General features: G+C 55.2%; 6 protein-coding genes across 6 annotated transcripts; 5 read left to right on the forward strand and 1 right to left on the reverse strand.

The window, feature by feature from the left end:
* Positions 1 to 101: 101 nt before the first annotated feature.
* Positions 102 to 668, forward strand: N7459_000902 (uncharacterized protein; the record flags this gene model as incomplete). Its single annotated transcript, XM_056940087.1, has 1 exon — positions 102 to 668. One exon carries the CDS (start codon positions 102 to 104, stop codon positions 666 to 668), a length of 567 nt encoding a protein of 188 aa, XP_056804367.1.
* Positions 669 to 1,320: 652 nt separating this feature from the next.
* On the forward strand, positions 1,321 to 2,127 carry N7459_000903 (alpha/beta hydrolase; the record flags this gene model as incomplete). Its single annotated transcript, XM_056940088.1, has 1 exon — positions 1,321 to 2,127. The coding sequence occupies one exon, from the start codon at positions 1,321 to 1,323 to the stop codon at positions 2,125 to 2,127; it is 807 nt and encodes a 268-aa protein (XP_056804368.1).
* Positions 2,128 to 5,151: 3,024 nt separating this feature from the next.
* On the reverse strand, positions 5,152 to 6,783 carry N7459_000904 (L-lactate dehydrogenase (cytochrome); the record flags this gene model as incomplete). Its single annotated transcript, XM_056940089.1, has 3 exons — positions 5,152 to 6,228; positions 6,306 to 6,619; positions 6,675 to 6,783. 3 exons carry the CDS (start codon positions 6,781 to 6,783, stop codon positions 5,152 to 5,154), a joined length of 1,500 nt encoding a protein of 499 aa, XP_056804369.1.
* Positions 6,784 to 11,221: 4,438 nt separating this feature from the next.
* N7459_000905 (putative MFS monosaccharide transporter) lies at positions 11,222 to 12,903 on the forward strand (the record flags this gene model as incomplete). Its single annotated transcript, XM_056940090.1, has 2 exons — positions 11,222 to 11,964; positions 12,021 to 12,903. 2 exons carry the CDS (start codon positions 11,222 to 11,224, stop codon positions 12,901 to 12,903), a joined length of 1,626 nt encoding a protein of 541 aa, XP_056804370.1.
* Positions 12,904 to 13,765: 862 nt separating this feature from the next.
* Positions 13,766 to 14,851, forward strand: N7459_000906 (Rab family GTPase; the record flags this gene model as incomplete). The annotated part of the gene is made up of 2 exons (XM_056940091.1): positions 13,766 to 13,811; positions 13,920 to 14,851. 2 exons carry the CDS (start codon positions 13,766 to 13,768, stop codon positions 14,849 to 14,851), a joined length of 978 nt encoding a protein of 325 aa, XP_056804371.1.
* A 2,237-nt stretch (positions 14,852 to 17,088) lies between these two features.
* N7459_000907 (DUF3431 domain-containing protein) lies at positions 17,089 to 18,238 on the forward strand (the record flags this gene model as incomplete). The annotated part of the gene is made up of 3 exons (XM_056940092.1): positions 17,089 to 17,402; positions 17,547 to 18,116; positions 18,181 to 18,238. The coding sequence occupies 3 exons, from the start codon at positions 17,089 to 17,091 to the stop codon at positions 18,236 to 18,238; spliced, it is 942 nt and encodes a 313-aa protein (XP_056804372.1).
* Between the last annotated feature and the right edge of the window lie 269 nt (positions 18,239 to 18,507).

The following is an 18,507-nucleotide window of genomic DNA, read 5'->3' on the forward strand; positions in this document are numbered from 1 at the left end:
TTTCTGTCATTCTATTGTCGCTGTTGATCAGACGGCAGCCTTTTGTGACTTTCGACATTTGTCCATTCCATTCCCTTCCATCCCTCCACCAGTTATCCAGCATGGTCTCCTCCAGTGTGTTCATCACCAGCGTTCTGGCTGCAACCACCGCAGCCCTCCCTCACCTGCCTCGAGATGGACCTCCCACTGCTACCAAAACCAGCACCTCCACCTCCTCGACTGCGAGCTCCACCTCTACCAGCGGTGGCGGCGTCCAGATCGTGAACAACATGGATACCACCGTCTACCTCTGGACCACATCCTCAAACTCCGGCGACATGCAAACCCTCAACTCCGGTGGTGGTACCTACAGCGAGAGCTGGGCGACCAACTCCGACGGCGGCGGCATCTCAATCAAGATGTCGACCTCCACGAACGAAGATAGCGTGCTGCAGTTCGAGTACACCGAGGATGGGGAGACGCTGTTCTGGGATCTCTCGTGCATCGATCTTGACTCAGACTCGGAGTTTATTTCCTCTGGATTCTCAGTCACACCGGAGGATTCGAGCTGTTCGTCAGCGAGCTGTGCTGCTGGCGACACCGATTGCGCGGATGCCTATCAGGAGTCGGATGACGACGATACCAATTCTTGTTCGTCGAGTGTCGGGTACACTCTGACTTTGGGCTAAGCCTCGAAAACATTGTCAAGCTAGCTAGGCTGTTTGATTTGCCGTGGATGCTAGATTCGTTTATCGGTTTTATATACAAAGAAAATGAATAGATTGGTGGGTGTCTTTTTTGAATGTCCACTCATAGCCACGTAGCTATCGTGGAACTCAGTCACTGAGAGGATATCGATCTCAAGAATATAGTTAGACTGAGGCGGGTATCTGCATGTCATCCTGCTAGGCAGTCTTGTCCCGTTATTTACTGCCTAGGTACCTGTTCGAGCTGCGATCGCCATCTATAGCGCTCTCTGCATCTCTGCAGTGCTCGGTAATGCAATGCAATTGGACATGGCTCTTCAACCAAGTCTACGGCCACCTCTCCTCGTCGCATACATCTTGCACTGTTTTATATCCAATTCCTCGAGTTCTGATTTCTAATTCATCCGACTCGGAAACAATCCATCCTTCCTGGGAGGTTGGATCCTTCGCCGGTTGATTTATAATATTTTGTAATCCCAATCACCAACTACAAAAACCCCCCGAGGCCGGGACGATATTTACTCCTGACAGGCCTATGTATAGGACATCTCCGACCCCACCGACTGCCCTTCAGTAGAACTGTATTTCCCCACTTCACACCCACGTCGACATCTCCATCCAGAAGGGCCCAACAATGTCCTCTCCCAAATCAACCAACTACACCTCTATAATCGTCGCAGGCGCCTTCTTCCGCTCCAACCTCTATACCAAGCTCACCTCCGCGCTCGAAGCAGCCTCCCACTATCCTGCAAGCGCCATCTCCCTCCTCTCCGTCGACGATGGCACCCGCTTACCACCGGCAACAATGGCCGACGACGCAGCCCACATCCGCTCCGCCATCCTGGCAGCTCTCGACTCCCCCGATGACCCCAGAGACGTCGTTTTGGTCTTGCACTCATACAGTGGGTTCCCCGGGACATGCGCAGTGCAGGGCCTAGACCGCGCTGCGCGCGCCGCCGAGGGCAAATTCACCGCCGTCGTGGGTCTCGTCTACATTGCCTCCTTCATGCCACCGGAGGGCATGTCTCTCCGTGGGAAAATCGCCGGTATGCCCGCGCTGCCGGAGGAGTATCGGCTCAGCAGGGGCGGGTATCTACCCGCTATCACGGAGGAGGTCATGTTCGCGTGTATGAATGATATGCCGGCGGAAGAGGCGCTGGCTAATCTGCCTAACACGGCGCTGCATAGCTCGGATAGTTACGATGGGAAAGTGTGGTTTGAGGGGTGGAAGGTCATTCCGGCTTTGCAGGTGGTCTCGGGGAGGGATGTTATTGTGCCGCGGGAGATGCAGGAGGAGATGTTTGTCGAGGCGAGGGCGGCTGGGGCAAATGTGGTGCAGAAGGTGTTTGAGAACGCGAGCCATGGGCTGACGATAAGCTTGTCGGATGAGCTGGCTCATGATATTGTGCTTTTTGTAAGTGGTGCTGGACCATCTGTCTGAGCTGAAGATAGCCTTTACTCAGGGGCTATTGACTACGTGAGGTTGATGAGTGTGGCTGTCTGAATGGACGTTTCGTCTGCCTGGCACGACGCTACGTAAAGGTTTTTGCCAATAATACAGCTAATCCCATTTCGCAACCTGATATATTGATGTAGGATATTCTCACTGCTTTCGGTTCTTTGATATCTTCTGGTTTTCCACCCGGGCAATGCCCCCCTTGATACATCTATCACAATACCAATAGCGTCTGTAGACTAGAAGTAAGTAATTCCGAACCAGCAAACCAAACCAGACTGATCACAGGTAGCTTGACCAGGGGGTAACAAAGGCCATAGCAGATGGTGTTGGAGTCCGAATGCCCCTGCCCTACACGAACCTGAGGTTTCTCCCACAGGCCGAGTCCTGGAACGTGCACAATTTTCCGATCACTGTGCTACTTATCGACGCCGGCCTTGTCTGGGCTTGTTTTTGACGCGTCAAGCTGATTGCCAAGCATAGCTTGTCAGCTAGGCACCTTGGATGGGCACCTTGACCACAAAATGGCTATCAGTTTCTATCCCTTATTTGGATATCAACATTCGCTCACATCGTCGTACCTGTCTGCTGCGAAACTGATATCTTTGGCCAAGAGCCATGATGCTAGTATCACTTGCCGCTATCGCTCCAGGGTGACCCGGCCCATAATTCAGCCTCATCTCGGAACTTGGCCCGACCGCCTTACAAGCTTAGAATGGCGTTCGGATGGCGTTGGAGTTGAACCCCTGCTAGTATGCCACGATGAAGCAAGCTACTGCAATCCAAGACAGCACGTGTACATGGGCTGTCACATCCCAGGAAATGGGTCTTAGGACCGCCTCCTTACAACCTGACATTCCATTCAGGGGTTTCAACTATCCTTTTTCCCTGATTTGTGAGTTATGTGAACAATATAAGTTCTGGTACTCGAAATTCAAGACACTCGGCATCAAGATCAACCATTGAACATCACTTGGCAGGTATATCTGCCTGTGTCGACTGCACCGGTCTGTCTACTGGTTCTCTTAAAGGCGCCGTCGTGCGTCACAGCACCAATCCAGATGCAGTAGAGACTGAACACGTTGAAGGCTGAGCAGACTCCGTCAACCTCGTTCCTGGAATCATACACGCAGAACATGGAAAAGCTATCACTCAACCCAATCCTCATTTAGGGGGCCGATCCAGACAGCACCCAACAACCTCGTCAGACATTGACACGCCCCCCCCCCCCCCGGGGCAAGACTAGCGAGCACCCAGAAGATTTCAAATACTTTGGTTTTCACTACAGCTCGAATTTTGCCGGGCCCGCCGGTACCGAGAATGCTGGTGGCGCACATCCCTTCGTGTACCAGTTCGCGGCTCCAAATCCAGAAACGCCTTCTCGGCGCCAGGACTCCAGGGTAGGCAGCTTGTGAGACAAACCTCCGTCTAGCATGCTCTAACAGAACTGTTCTTATCCATAGATTCCTCCTGGTTATCACTCATCTACTCCCGCAAACCCCCCGACACCTTGGTCGTTCAGCCCTGCCAGAAAAGCTCCCAATCCGTCATCATTCTCGGGATCAGGTTATACCTTTCCGCTAGATGGGATCCCGAACGAAGAATATCCCGAGTCCCGCTCCTTCACCCCGGACTTCCAAATCGGTTTGCGGAATGGTATACAACTCGTGGAGAACGCTGCCACTATCCTTGAGCAACACTTGATGCGCCAGATAGCCAACCAACTATCCGGAGATCCCATGGCGGACTCACAAGAGGCGAGGAATCTTATCAAAGACGTGAGAAAGACAAGCGATTTCAGCTTCTCGAGCTATAGGACGATAGTGTTCTTGGGAAACTCGGGAGAGGGTAGGGGGCGCCTCTTTTGAGAGACTGTCCATAGGCTAACAACCCATAGGTAAGAGCAGTGTTATAAATTCATTGCTTGATATGCCAGATCTAGCTGCAACGGTAAGATCGTGTCTACCTTTGTCCTTCGTGGCAACACTGATTACAATAGGGAGAATTCGGCGAAGCTTGTACTTCAATCGTCACTGAATACAGATACAGGGATACTGGTCAAACGGAGCCCTTCAAGATTGAGGTGGAGTACCTCTCAGAGGCGAATATCAAAAATCGCATTGAAGAGCTGGTGTGGAGCTTTCATCGCATATTTCTGCCTGATGTCTCAGCAGATCTGGTCAGCCCGGCCGATTTTGTGAGATACCAAAGAGAGTCACAGCAGGCTTGGTGGGCTCTCAACACGGCGTTTGGCCATGAGAGGAATTTCGATCGGGAATTTCTTTCAAACGGATCCAATCAGGCATTCGATAGAATTACCAAGCAGCTGATCCAGTAGACGGCTACTATCCCATGGCCGGAAGGAGATGGAACAGGGAAATGGACGGCATTTGCAAAGACCCCGGACGAATGCAACGAGAAGACCAGACAATTCACACATGACAGGCTGTGGCCTTTTACCAAAATCATTCGGTGAATTGATTTCTTGCTTGATCCAGTTCTATTTTTTCCATGTCTTGCCTGTTTCCGAAAACCCAAGTATCTAATGAGGCGTCATCATGTCAGGGTATATGCCGACGCTCCGGTCGCGAACAATGAAAGCCACGGGAAAAATGAGACGCGCATGAAGCTGGAGGAAAAAGCGTTTCTGGCGTAGGCCGAGCAGAAGCTGCAGCGATTGGAGAGACACTATAGTGTTATCTTCAAATTGATTGGACATTTTTGAGTGGTGTTGGATGCTTAGATGGTCTTTGCGGTCATTTCGAGGGGAGTGCGTTGGCATACTTCTAGCTATCATCGCACCCGTCTACTTACTGAGAAGATCTACATAAGTGCGCTGGAGTATTTGCAATTTTGAATTGATAAGTTTCGTGGTTGTATTTGTTTGATATCAATGCCGCGGATGTATGACACGGGTATATGACGGTATATATAGAGGTATCGGAATATCTACCAACCACCTGAAAATCAAAACGCATGCAAAATCTCATTTTACAGACACAGCCCGCTTTACAATTTCGCCTTCTCGTTGAACCTCGGCGCCTCCAGCGGATCATATGCCCGCAAGCCAAGGGTGTCCGACGGGATGGCACCGGCATGGCCACCCAACAGACCACGCGTATCGAGCAACGCAGGACTCAAATCCTCGATGCGAGCCGCGCCAATCAACCGCATATTCATCTCCATCTCATCCTTGAGCAGCTGCATCGCCCGGTCCACACCGTCCAGCCCATACGCGGACATCGCATACAGGAACGGCCGGCCGATGCCGACGCCCTTGGCGCCAAGACAAAGCGCCTTGAGGATATCAGTTGCGCGGCGCACGCCGCCGTCGACGAAGACCTCGATGCGCTTCTCCCAGCCGCGCTCGCGCAGCGCCGGCATTACCTCGGCGAGCACCTCAATTCCCGAGCGCGCGGTTTCGAGCTGGCGGCCACCGTGGTTGGAGAGCACGACGCCGTCGACGCCAGCCTCGACGGCGTGCAGCACATCCTCCACGCACTGCACGCCCTTTAGGATGATAGGCATGCGCGTGATGGAGCGGAACCACGGGATATCCTTCCAGGAGAGCGCGGGGTCGATGAAGGAGGAGATTGCGCGGGCGGCGCCCTGCGAGCGGTCCACGCCGTCGTCGCCGGATTGCACGCTGGAGCCGACATCCGAGAACTTCGAGCGCATATCCTTCTCGCGGCGGCCGAGCTGGGGGGCGTCCACGGTGATGAAGAGGCCCTTGCACCCGCGGGCCTCGGCGTGCGCCACAATCTTGCGCGTGATCTCGCGGTCCTTGTTGACGTACAGCTGCAGCCATTGCACCTGGTCGCCTTGCTTGGCGTCGACGATCTCGTCGAAGGAGCAGGAGGCGAGGGTGGGGATCATTTGGACGACGTCGTGACGGTGCGCAGCTTTGGTGAGCACGACTTCGCCCTCTGGGTGGCCGAGCTTGCCGAGAGCGGTTGCGGTTACGTAGAAGGGGATTGAGACTTTGGTGCCGAGCATGGTGGTGGACATGTCGATGTGCTCGACGTCGACGAGGACGCGGGGCCGGAACCAGACCTTGTGGAAAGCGGCATGGTTCTCACGCATGGTCTGGGAGCGCGGGTCAGCATGGCCCGGGATGCTCTGCGATAGAGCGCTCTGGCAGGTGGGATTGAAATAGTACGCACAATCTCATCATCGGCGCCGCTGGAATAGTATGCCCAGGCAGTCTTCTTCATCACCTGGCGTGCAACCGCTTCAAAGTCCATCAGGTTGTAGCACGCGGCCAGTGGGGGCATGCGCTTGATGCGCTCCTGGCGGTCGGCCTCCTCGGGGTCGACAGCCTTCTCCTCCTGCTCGACGGTGGCCATGTCGACCTCGCCGAGGTGTTTTGACCGGTCGAGGAACTTGTCCAGGGTATCTGGCGGGTGGATAGGGTCGAATTCTTCGGTCGCATCTTTGCCCGCGTACTTGAGGATAATCTTCTGGCCACCAGGGTGTTCTGGGAGCCGTTAGCATGAATAATCTGCTTTTCGAAGGGATAGGCACTGGCATACCAGGCAGGAATTCAGTCACGTCATACGCCTTGCCGTGAACGATGACCCAGCACGAGTCTTTGGAGTTGTGCTCGGCGACCGCAGCGCCGGTCAGCTTGCCTTGGCTCATGGTGGGTTGCAGGAGGGGAGGGAGGATGGAGGAAGGATTGCATTCAGCGCGGAACGTCTGAAGCAGTATAAAAGGTCGGTAAAAAGGAAGCAGGCGACAAAAAGCGGTGCTCCAGGGACCTCGGGCTAATGGCGTCCGGGGATGAGAGAAGTTGCGGGGACCTTCTCGGCCGACTCGGGCGGGTTGACGAGCTACCAGCTACGAGCTATACGAGCACTACGTGATCGTAGAGAAGGATGAGGACATGCTGGAGTGGCACGGCGGATTGATCTCTGGGCGTTGACCGTTCCTCTGCGCAGAATAGGAGTGTAGTCGCAGCGGTGCGCCCTCGCATCGTCATTGAGGGCCAGACCAGTCACAGGCACAGCATTACATACACTACCCGAGCGCAGGGCGTGGGGATCTTGGGGATCCTGGGGATGCATTCGGGGGGCCCGCGTTCGGGTACGGTGCCGTGCATACCTATCCAGATAGACGCAGGTGCATATTGGAATCTGCAATGCGCGGCAAGGGCCCGGGAATGCAGTCGACGATGGAGAGAAAGAAACGCGAGCGGCTGATGGGAAGGCGGAGCGAAAGGGCAGTTCGGCACTACCGTATTGGGAAATGAATGCCTGAGGCGTTAATGCACATGACCATGACCGTGACCCCGTGACCCAAGGACGAGGCACGTGAGATAGCATCGTCTGCCTAAGGCATACAAGCCACCGGTCGCATCCAAATCTCCCTTCAAAGTATGGACAAGGTCGAAACGTCCAACTCGTGCTCACCGATTCAACCAACCAGGACCATTTGAGCCGCGAGCAGCCCATGGTCTTGCCAATCTCAAAATTAAGCCTCTCGCTCCCGGTCGATCTCTTGGCGAATCACCAAACGTCCGGCTGAATAGATGAAGAACCCTTGGCTGACGGACGCCACCGCCGATCCCACAGCAGCCCAGGTCGCGTTAAGCTTCTGGGGCCCAAAAATACAACTTCGGCACAACCTGCTCATCAGCAACAGCATGGACAAGACACTTGCCAACCCCGGCCGGGGAAAACCCGAATATCGGGATAGCATCAACCTGTTATGCCCTGCGATTCCCAGGTATGATGCAACACTTACAGAGCGGCTCCAGAGATGCCGGGGCGCCCGAGTGCCTCCGCGCCACGCGTCACGCCCCTTTCCTCCTCCGCTTTCTCCAGCTCTCCAGGCCCCAACATCCCCCCAGTGTGACGGATCATGGGGAAGGAACCCATTTCCTCGTGGCAACGGATCTCTCCGGCAATAACGCTGGTCGGAGCATCATTCAGGGGTCTTTGTGGGAGTGTTGCCCCCGTTTTCTAGTGTGATCGTATTCCGCCGAGTTTGCCACGGTCGGCCACACTTGGAAGTTTGTTGGCGCACCCAGCGCCACGGCTGGCGACAAAAGCATTGACTGGATGAACCATGGCAAAATATTCCATAGGTCGGCAATGGGGGCGACCAGAGCCTCTGACATTTTGGACTGAGCTCAGCCCGGGATGCGGAATCACCGGGACAAGGACGTCATTCATGGGTCACCCGCTCCGCGAGGAATGAGATCGGCTGCATTATTATCGGGAGAATGCGATCGTGCCTACGGTCTAATCCGAGCTTCGTGTGACAGGATCTTTCCTCCTCCGCTGTGATTGCCGGGGTCGGGGCGCAATCGGGGTGGTCGGGGATGGCGGAGCACAGATGATAATGCACGACTCACGTTTCTGTAGAGATCAGCACGGACGCATTATCTATCATGCTCAACTCCATCAACACACGAGAGGAATGGAACCCGAAGCACACGGGAGGCTCTTTCCCCTTTCGCAATTATTAATGATCGGATTGGTATTAGTTTCTTTTCCCACGCCTCCCCTCCCCTGAGCCTCCGACGGTCAGACTAAACCCGACGCGCCATCGTCTTAGTCGACACTAGTTTGGACTCCGCGTCGCCAATGGCAAAATGATTCCCCGAGACTTTCCCGCTGGCTCTCAGATGGCGGTCTATATATACGGCCGCGAGACAATGTTGAGCCGCGCCACGGAAGCCGAAATGAGAACATCAGGTCGAGCCGGTAGGACTCGTCCGGCGGCAGGTCATACCGGCCCAGCGCATACTTGCTTCCAGAAGCGTTCGAAAACGCCCGAGGTATGGTTCTCACTACAACGTAGGGCGGAGTCTGACGTCGGGTTTCCGCCTCGCATGCCATACTGTAAGAACGCTCAACCGGGTCAAACTCTTTTGATTGAATTTTTTCGATTGCTCTTTCAGTCAAATATTAAATTTCTCTTTTTCATTATTATTAATAGTCCATTCGGGCGAATTCCTTTTTGGCCGGACACCTCTGGTACATTAGCAACGATGACGTGGGTCGCGCACCGCTAGAGGATTTTGTCTGACTACGTACAGGAACCCAGGTGGCTATGATTTGCCAGTGGGCATTGCGGTGGACTGAAGAGGAGGTGGTCGACCACGAATCATAATGAAACACCAGGCTGAAGCACGACAATCCGAATTTGAATTCGGTTGAAAAAAAAAGTCTGATCGCAATTTCTCCCAAGGTGAACTGCGAACAACGCATCATCGCCCGCAGTTTACCCACCAAAATCAACGGTGCGTTTAAGAAGCAATGCCGAGCAATTTCGACGGGCTTGGCTCGTCGGCAGCGGTGACTCTCCGAGCAATCAGGATTAATCGATAGAAAGAGTGATCGGCTTATGCATTCGGGTCCGACGCCTGCGGAATGGAGTCGGAGGAACGAGACCGACAGTTTTCCCCCCTCGATGACGGATTTCCTCGTCGAGTAAAGACCAACGCGGAGGCAGGGCTGACTCGGGAGATTCTGGGGGGATGAACACAGGCCAAGGCCCCCATGGAGAGCGTCGCATTGGGCCCTTTTTGCTTAGTCTATTGATTGAATCTCGGAGCAAGGAGCACCGCTAGGCTTCGATAGTTGCGCCCATTCGACCGGGAGAGTGCCTCTCACAGGCCAGGTAGGGGGAAGGCTGCCGATCTAGAAGTGGGTCGGAGGGCTCCACTGATCCGCTGGAGACGCTAGCTGATTAGTTCGCGCCCGGCGCATTCTTGCATCATCCTCTGCACCGGCGCCCTCGATTCGGGAGTGCCGGTCACGGCTTCCCGAGAATTTCGGCTCCCGCCTTCCCCCGAAGTCCCAAGTTTCTCTCCACCAGATTCATCCCCCTCCTCCTTCTGCTCTTTCCCCTCACGCCATGACCGTTAAGAGGCGCTGAACTGCCCCGTTCTGCATTCGCAGCCAACCGTTATCGACCCATGGGGCCAGTGCGATTCCTTCTCCTGCACGCGAGTTGGATATGATAGTTAGTGCCCAATCCCAATTCCTCCTGCCGTCATACTTCGTATGGCGGGCTAGTTATGTTATGTATACAACACCACCTCGGGAAAGTTGTCGCTCCCAGATAACTCTGCATAGAATATCGGTGCATATCTGTCCGGGTGGTGGCTGTCGGGGGACGGCCCCGAGCACGGATGATAGCACATCCATCGGCTCTTCGCCGTAGAGTCGGAACCATTTGTCTTGCGGTTATCAACACGCGCGGCAAGGCTCTTTTCCCTTCGAGGTGGTCGCGGGTTACCGATTTCTCATCTGGTCCATCCTCCTTGCTGCTCCCGCTGTAATTTCCTTTTCTCGCTTCCCTTCTCCTTTTACTCTTTTTGGTGCGTAGGGGGGAGGTTGAAAGTCCCAGGTACCCGGCTCCATACCGGGACAAGGCCGAATCACAACGCCGCCGACTCGGTTGAACCAGTAAGAGGACGGAGTCCGCGCGAGAAGCGATGGAAGCCCGAATGCGCGCGACGACAGGAAGACCTCCGCCCATCCACTGGGGCGGAGGCCGCGCGCCAATCACGATGGGGGTGGTGCGGCCCAATCCTCGACGAAATTACGCCCGTGAGATCCAGCGTGAGGCCTTGATGTCATCAGGGACGCAACCCGTCCGCGGCGCGGTGGGTCCGCAAAAATGCTTAATCCAGCATTATTCTGATTGATGCATCCGGCAGCGTGAGATCCACCAGCAGCGGGTCTTCCCCATTCGGCGCCAGTGTGGGTGGAGTGGAGGCGTGAGTCGGGGCTGCACTCGGTTGGGCCAGGACGCTTCTGTAACTCGCGAGCGAGAGACACGGGGAAAGGATGGAGAACTTGCAGGGCTCCACGATGCACCTCTTTGCCACTTTCGTCCAAAGTAGCGATGCGGTGCCGTGGTTTCCAAAGCATTCAAATATGTCCTCCCTTCCCCCTCGTTCTGATTCTCCGCGCGTCTCCATTCGAATCTCTACTTCTTCCATTCCCCCCCTCTCCCTTGTGTTGGTTTCTTTATATAACCCACGTGCCAACTCGGGGTCTACTCCACGCTTGTTCTATACTCGACTAGGCATTCTCCCCTCCACATTCCCCCATCATCCATCATGGCGCCCAGCTTCGCGGGCATGAGCGGCCGGAAGCTGTCGCTGTCAGTTTCCACCATCGCCACGATGGGTTTCCTGCTCTTCGGTTACGATCAGGGTGTCATGTCGGGTATTATCAGTTCGAATGCCTTCGACGATGTCTTCACTGCCACCAAGGGCGACTCCACCATGCAGGCCTTGGTGACCGCCGTTTATGAATTGGGTTGTCTGTTCGGTGCCGTCTGGGCTTTGTTCATGGGTGACCGCATGGGTCGTCGGTGGATGATCATCTGCGGTGCTGCCATCATGGTGGTTGGTGTGGTGATCCAGGTTACTTCATTTGTCGACCACATCCCGTTGCTGCAGTTCTTCTTCGGCCGTGTCATCACCGGCATCGGAAACGGCATGAACACCTCGACCATCCCGACTTACCAGGCGGAGTGCTCCCGTACCAGCAACCGTGGTCTGCTCATCTGTATCGAGGGTGGTATCATTGCTATCGGTACTGCGATTGCTTACTGGATCGATTTCGGTGCCTCCTACGGACCGGCTGACCTGGTCTGGCGGTTCCCCATTGCGTTCCAGATCGTCTTCGGTTTTATCATCATTATCGGCATGTGGTACCTGCCTGACTCGCCTCGTTATCTCATCTCCCGTGGCAAGATCCACGAGGGTGAGTACGTTCTGGCTGCCCTGGCTGGCTATGAGATCGAGCACCCCGAGACCCAGCTCCAGAAGCAGCTCGTCATCGAGTCTATTGAAGCGTACGCCTTGCCTCATTGCCCCTCTCTCGTTTATGCATATGCTAACAATCCTCCAGTGCTGGTGTTGCCGACGGTGCTGGCTACTCGGATCTGCTGACTGGCGGCAAGACCCAGCATCTGCGTCGCATGCTCATCGGTTCCTCCTCGCAGATCGCCCAGCAGCTGTCTGGCTGCAATGCTGTGATTTACTACCTGCCCGTGCTGATGAAGTCGTCTCTGGGCGAGGACGAGTTCATGTCCATGCTGATCTCCGGTGTCAACATGATTGTCTACGCCATCTTCGCCACCTTCTCCTGGTTCTTCATTGAGAAGATTGGTCGCCGCAAGCTGTTCCTGGCTGGTATGACCGGCCAGATGGTGTCGATGATCATCGTCTTCGCCTGTCTGATCCCTGGCACGAAGCAAGCCGCCAAGGGTGCCGTCTTCGGTCTGTTCCTGTACATGTCCTTCTTCGGTGCCACCATCCTGCCTCTGCCCTGGTTGTACCCGGCCGAGATGTCGCCTATCCGCACTCGTGCCAAGGCCAACGCCGTCTCGACCTGCTCCAACTGGCTGTTCAACTTTACCGTCGTCATGATCACCCCCGTCATGATCGACTCCATCCACTGGCGTACGTACCTGTTCTTCGCCGTCATGAACGCCGTCTTCATCCCCATCATGTTCTTCTTCTACCCGGAGACTGCTGGCCGCAGCCTGGAGGAGATCGATATCATCTTCGCCAAGGGCTACTGCGAGAACATCAGCTACGTGCGTGCCGCACGTGAGCTGCCCAGCCTCACCGACGAGGAGGTCGAGCGCAAGGCCCTGGAGTATGGCTACGGTGACTTGGGTCACCCCGAGGACATTGAGAAGGGTAACCCCAACTCATCTTCCTCCGAGGAGCAGCGGGAGGACCTCCGCCGTGAAGAGAACACCACCACTGTGGAGGAGCACCCTTAATTCACTATGCGGTATCTCGTGTTTTGTCTCAGTTGTGCAGGACGTGACAGCGCTGTGCGCTGCCATTGCAAGCCTTGGCTGTGCTCGTTTCGTCCCTGGTTGCCATGACTGCGTTTTGTGTTTTGGGCCCGTCTGTTGTGATGGGCCTCTTTTTCCTTTGGCCCTTTTATTTGTCACCCTCTCTTATATACCCATTGTTTGCCAAAAGTGCAGCACAAGTGATGATCTATGTTCATGCTTTCATGTCTGGGCTTATGCCCATGGAATCTGGGTGGTCTGGTGAACCCGACTCCGAAGTGCTCGGGCATCGGGTTTACCGTGATGATTGTCACGGTCTTATGCGCTTTGCTGGGTGCTATGCGGTGCACCCATGATTGTTGGAGGATTGAGGTCAGCATAGAAATTTGACTCTATCCGTTGTTCCCCATTACCGTCGCCTCCACGTCCTCGTAGAACTTCTATGTACGATGTAAGGCTGCATATGTCAAAACAAACCGCTATGCGAGGGAACCTACCTTGCGTCGTAGATAGTCTAACCAGGAGCCCGGTTATATAGCTAGGTGTTCTTTTTATCGCTGATGGATGTATAGTGTCCAGCACCTCAACACTAACTCGCCGAACGCTGACCCAGCCGCGGCCCGTTTCACGTTCAGTGATCGGCTGATCCCGCCCGGTTCCAAGTTGCCTTGTTTTGCCTCAGACTGCTTTTTATTTACCTTCAACCTCCCCTTCGTTCTCTTTGCAACGCGTCCTCTTGCCCGATCTTGCATCGCATCTTCGCCTTTCCACATTCCACATTCCACATCGGCCTGCATGCGCTAGATCACGCCCATGTGAACAGCCCCGCCCAGAACCCCACGCGATGAGCTCCTCCCTCGAGGCTAAGATAGTCGTGCTGGGCGCACAAGGTACGCCACCTGATATCCTCTTTCCTGCTCTACCGCGATGAAAAAAAACATGTCGATTTGATCTGTTGCTACCTCCCCCCGACCCCAATACCCACTAACGCGTCGCAGGCGTCGGCAAAACCTCCCTCGTCCACCGCTACGTCCGCAACGCCTTCGACCCAGCCTCCACCACCTCCACCGTCGGCGCGTCCTTCGTCACCAAGCGCGTCCTCGACACCACCTCCGACACCGTCGTGCGCCTCCAGATCTGGGACACCGCCGGCCAGGAGCGCTTCCGCAGCATCTCGCGGCTGTACTACCGCGGCGCGCACGCCTGCCTGCTCTGCTACGACATCACCGACGAGAACAGCTTCCAGGAGATGGCCGGGTGGCTGCGCGAGCTGCGGCGGCAGGTGGGCGGCGGGGATGCAAGCGCGACCGCGACTGCGACTGCGCCTGCGAATGCCAGCGCGGATCTCGGCGCCGAGCACGACCCGCTGGTGATCCACGTCGTTGGGACCAAGTCGGATATCGTTGCGCTGGACCCCGCGAGTCGGCGGGTGCCGTTTGAGCGCACGATTGCGTATGTCGCGGAACAGTTGTATCCTAGCCGGGCGCTGACGCCGCCGCCCACGGCGGGGATGGGGCTTGGGTTTGGGTCTGGGGTGTTTGGCGGGAGTGGCGCGGGCGCGCTGCAGAGCCCTGATAGCAAGCGCAGCAGTGCGTTCTGGGGCCAGGAGGTCGGGTGGGACTGTTGCCACGAGATCAGCGCCAAGGATGGCGAGGGCATTGACGAGGTCTTCCGGGTGATCACGCGCAAATTGGTCGAGCAGCGCAACCGGCGCGAGGCAGAGCTGGCGCTGTCTGCGGCGGGCACGCCGGGGCTCGGGGAGGGCCCGGCGGGCCCGTTTACGCCGGGCAGTGTGGATGGCACTGGCAGCTTTCGTGTCGGGTATGGTGATAAGCGGCGGAGTTGGCTTGGGCTGGCGACGCCTACGGTTGGGGAGGCCGAGGAGGTGCAGGTTGTGCGGACGGCGAAGACTCGGGGCCGGTGCTGTTGAGGGATTGGGTTTTTCGGGTTGCGTTGGCGTCTGCCGGCTCTGAGGACTGGTATTTGGTGGGATTGTATTTTGCATTTTGGTTGGCGTTGCGCATTTGAGCTGGCGGTCTTGGATGGTTGGTTTGGTATAGGTTCGGTTGATCTCTGGTCGGGTCTATATCTGGCGGTCATGATGATATTCACACATAGGGCGGACTCTCTAGTGTTTCTTTCGATAATGGATTTGGACCATCCTGTTTTAATCTTCACACTTGGATATCATGACGAGCAAGTTGGTTATCGGAGATAAGGTTCATTTTGAGCTGTCTTGACAATCGATATAGGATTGTACACGATGACTAGATGAAGTTAAATAGGGCAGTCTATATCCTATACGATGTCATAGCAGAATGAATGAAGTAGAGCAGTCCGGAAATTGACCGTTCGAACGTAGAGAACCTTGCACAGCGTCTGATTCTGAATTCCCCTTCATGTCCATCCTCCATCGCCAACCTCGTGTAGCCAATATCAATATTGCGACGCCTGGGACAAGATCTAAGCAACCCCAGGCAGCCAAGGCTCATTTTACTAGACTACTTCAGGGTACCTTTTGGCCTCAGAGCCCTAAAGGTTTGACCAGTCAACAGCCACCACTCCCCAATGTTAGCCCTCGATCTCATCTGGCCATTTGCAGGAAGCCATTTTGGATCTGAGATGAGGATAACTCACGCTAGCCCGTGCTCCGGGTCCAGAGATAACGTGAGCTCTGATTGACACTACCAAAATGAAGCTAGAAGGGCTATCATTCTGGGTCAACTCATGCGTCAGCGTTGCGTTGAGCTTTTGTAGTATCGTCTCATAGGTCTTGCTCTTGCATGCCAACTCTCGATCACTGGCGTTATCATCACAATCACAGACCATGTCCGACTGGGATCACTGTTAGCGCCTCTATTGCAATAGGTATATCTCCATGCTGCCGTGACAAAAGTATCTAGTTCATGGCCACAAGGAGATCCTGACGTATTGAACGCCGCGCAGGCCTCTGCACCGGGGTCTAGTGACATGATCCCCGCAAGCAGGACGACAAATGCGCTCACTGACGTGAGTATAGTAGTAGTACCGGCGATTTGTAGTAATAAAGCAAGTCATTTGTGGTACTATAGCAAGGAATGGTAATATGTAGTAGATACTGGTAGGGGTGTAGCAGCAGAGTGGAACCCGGGCCAAGCTTCGACGCTAGACTCGTACTAGTTTTGGTCTAATTTCCGTGACTCAAACTCATCGTTTCTCCCCGACTGTGTCGATGCTGTGTTTGCCCGAGTGAATTGACCATGCCAATGCGTCTTCTGTCATTTCAGGAGAGGTGTGAACACGTATGTGCACGTCGTAATGCCGGGGCCGATCATTCCCCACGTCTTCGTATGGATGACAGCCCGTTCACCCCATAAACTCCGGACTAGCACTTGTGCGAATTCACCAGTATCCAACGTCTAAAAGGCCCCGAGCCCTTGGATTCCTCCCCCTCACAGTGGGAGCCGCACATGTGATCTCAGCGCGGGCAATAGGAGTGATGCTGTGATGACCCCCTGCGTCCGGATCTCCACGACGTGCGCTGCATGACACACGTCGCAATCGCCCTTGCAGATGAGGTCGAAGGGCCGAGTGCGAAGGCCAGCAGTAGCGCGCGACAGGGCCGTTTTTGATCCTAGGACTGTCGATCGAGCCTCTGTGTATAACCCACTGTTGTAGGGACACCATGGACAGAGGGAAAGTGTCGCACTCTGAGGTCGCACGCTCGTAGGACTCACAAGAGTCGGAGTGATAAGATGACTCTGCTGAGGGCCTACTGTGCAACCGGGGTTAGGGTGAGTACTACCCTGCTCATGGGATTTGGAAAGGGGTAGCTAGAAGAGTCAGGAGTGTGGATTTTGTTTGAGGTTAAAGGGAATAATAGATCGGTGAGGCTGTGTACTAGGAGGTACTACCCCATAGTAGGTTGTGTGGGTAGGTACGGGGTAGTACCCAGCCTGCGTTCCGCCGAGTCATGCTTTCTGCTTTTACTCGCTGCGCGACTCATTTATCTCCCACGCTTACTTTCACTATCCTTCGTCGCTACATGGGGTCTCGGTCCCGGCTCCGTTCTTGAGTCGTCGTCACTCTTTTAACTTCCTCCTGCCCCTGCTCCCGTCTCGGAGAATTCTCTCGCCTGCTCTCGTTGCCCTCATCGCTCCTCCCCAGCACTCATATCCACGGTATGCCATGAGGATATCACTCCGCATTGCGTTGGCCGCTGCGCTGATCATCGGCGCTGTCGCCCTGGTCTACCGTAATTCCCACTCCGAGCGCGAAACTACCGAATCCATCTGGCGCTTCGACACCACCTCTTTCCAGGCGGCACTCCGCCAGCAACAGCCCAGTCAAGATGCCTCTCATCGCAAATGGGGAATTGGCACGGGTGCTCGGGTCTCCCTGAACTACCAGACCACACCGATTGAGGTGCCCAATGACGGCATCATCGTGATGGGCAAGCTGGCGGAGGACGATACCTCTTGGGTGTCGGGTGAACTGGCCGAGTAAGTCAATTCCCATATCTCGCTCCACTCCCTGGCTCTGGCGCAGCTGCGAATGCGCCAAATGCGCCGAGAAAAGACGAGGAAGAAGATCATAATCGGCTTGTTCGTGAAACTAGCGCAGGAACTGACATGCAACTCCCCTAGATGGCGCAATTTCGTCTACACGGTCAACGATCCCAACGCCCCTAACCACACGCCCATCAACAAAGGTCGCGAGGCTCTTCCCTACCTGCAATTCATCATCGACCACTACCACGACCTCCCCGCTGTCATCGTTTTCCTCCACAGTCACCGCGACGGCTGGCCCGGCGCCTGGCACACCGACATGATGGACTACAACAACGTGGAATCGGTCCGGGCGCTTCAGCGAGAATGGGTTCTCGAGGAGGGGTTTGTGAACCTGCGCTGCCAACTGTCGCCCGGTTGTCCCGCTGAAATGCAGCCTTTCCGGAAACCCCCAAAGCCCGGCAACACCGGAGAGAAGCATTATGCAGCTGCCTGGAAGGAGCTGTTCGACAACGACGACGTGCCCGAGGTCATTGGCGCGCCGTGCTGCTCTCAGTTCGCCGTGTCCCGAGAGACGGTGCTCCAGCGCCCACTCAGCGATTACCAGCGCATGTATAACTGGGTGCTGAACAACCAACTCCCCGACGAGGTCACCTCCAACATCATGGAGTACTCATGGCATATTATCTTCGGCAAGGACCCGGTCTTGTACGTTTCCTCATCCTGAGTCATTCTGGCCTGCCCCATTGATCGACTGACCGAACTACTACAGCTGCCCGGACACGTTCCAATGCTACACCGACGTCTACGGCGAGGACGTGATTTTCTAATGCTCTATCGCTCCTTGCTCTTGTCTCCTCCCCTCCTCCCCACCACCTCTTATCTATCTTGTATTCAATAAATGACTCTGTTATGTGATAGGAGGACTTACGTTACGGCCCGGGCATGACAGCACCTATGCACATGACGACTTGCTTCACTGTTTATTCCTTTGGGAGCATGTACATGGAAACCCGCGATTTTGCGCGTGTAAGATTTACCAATACTGCAATGCATAGCTTTATGCCGCTCAGTTCTAGATTTATTTTCCGCTGGTTTT

Source organism: Penicillium hispanicum (genome assembly GCF_028827665.1).
Source record: "Penicillium hispanicum strain IBT 35686 chromosome Unknown utg000001l_segment0_segment0, whole genome shotgun sequence".
NCBI classification, from domain to species: Eukaryota; Fungi; Ascomycota; class Eurotiomycetes; order Eurotiales; family Aspergillaceae; genus Penicillium; species Penicillium hispanicum.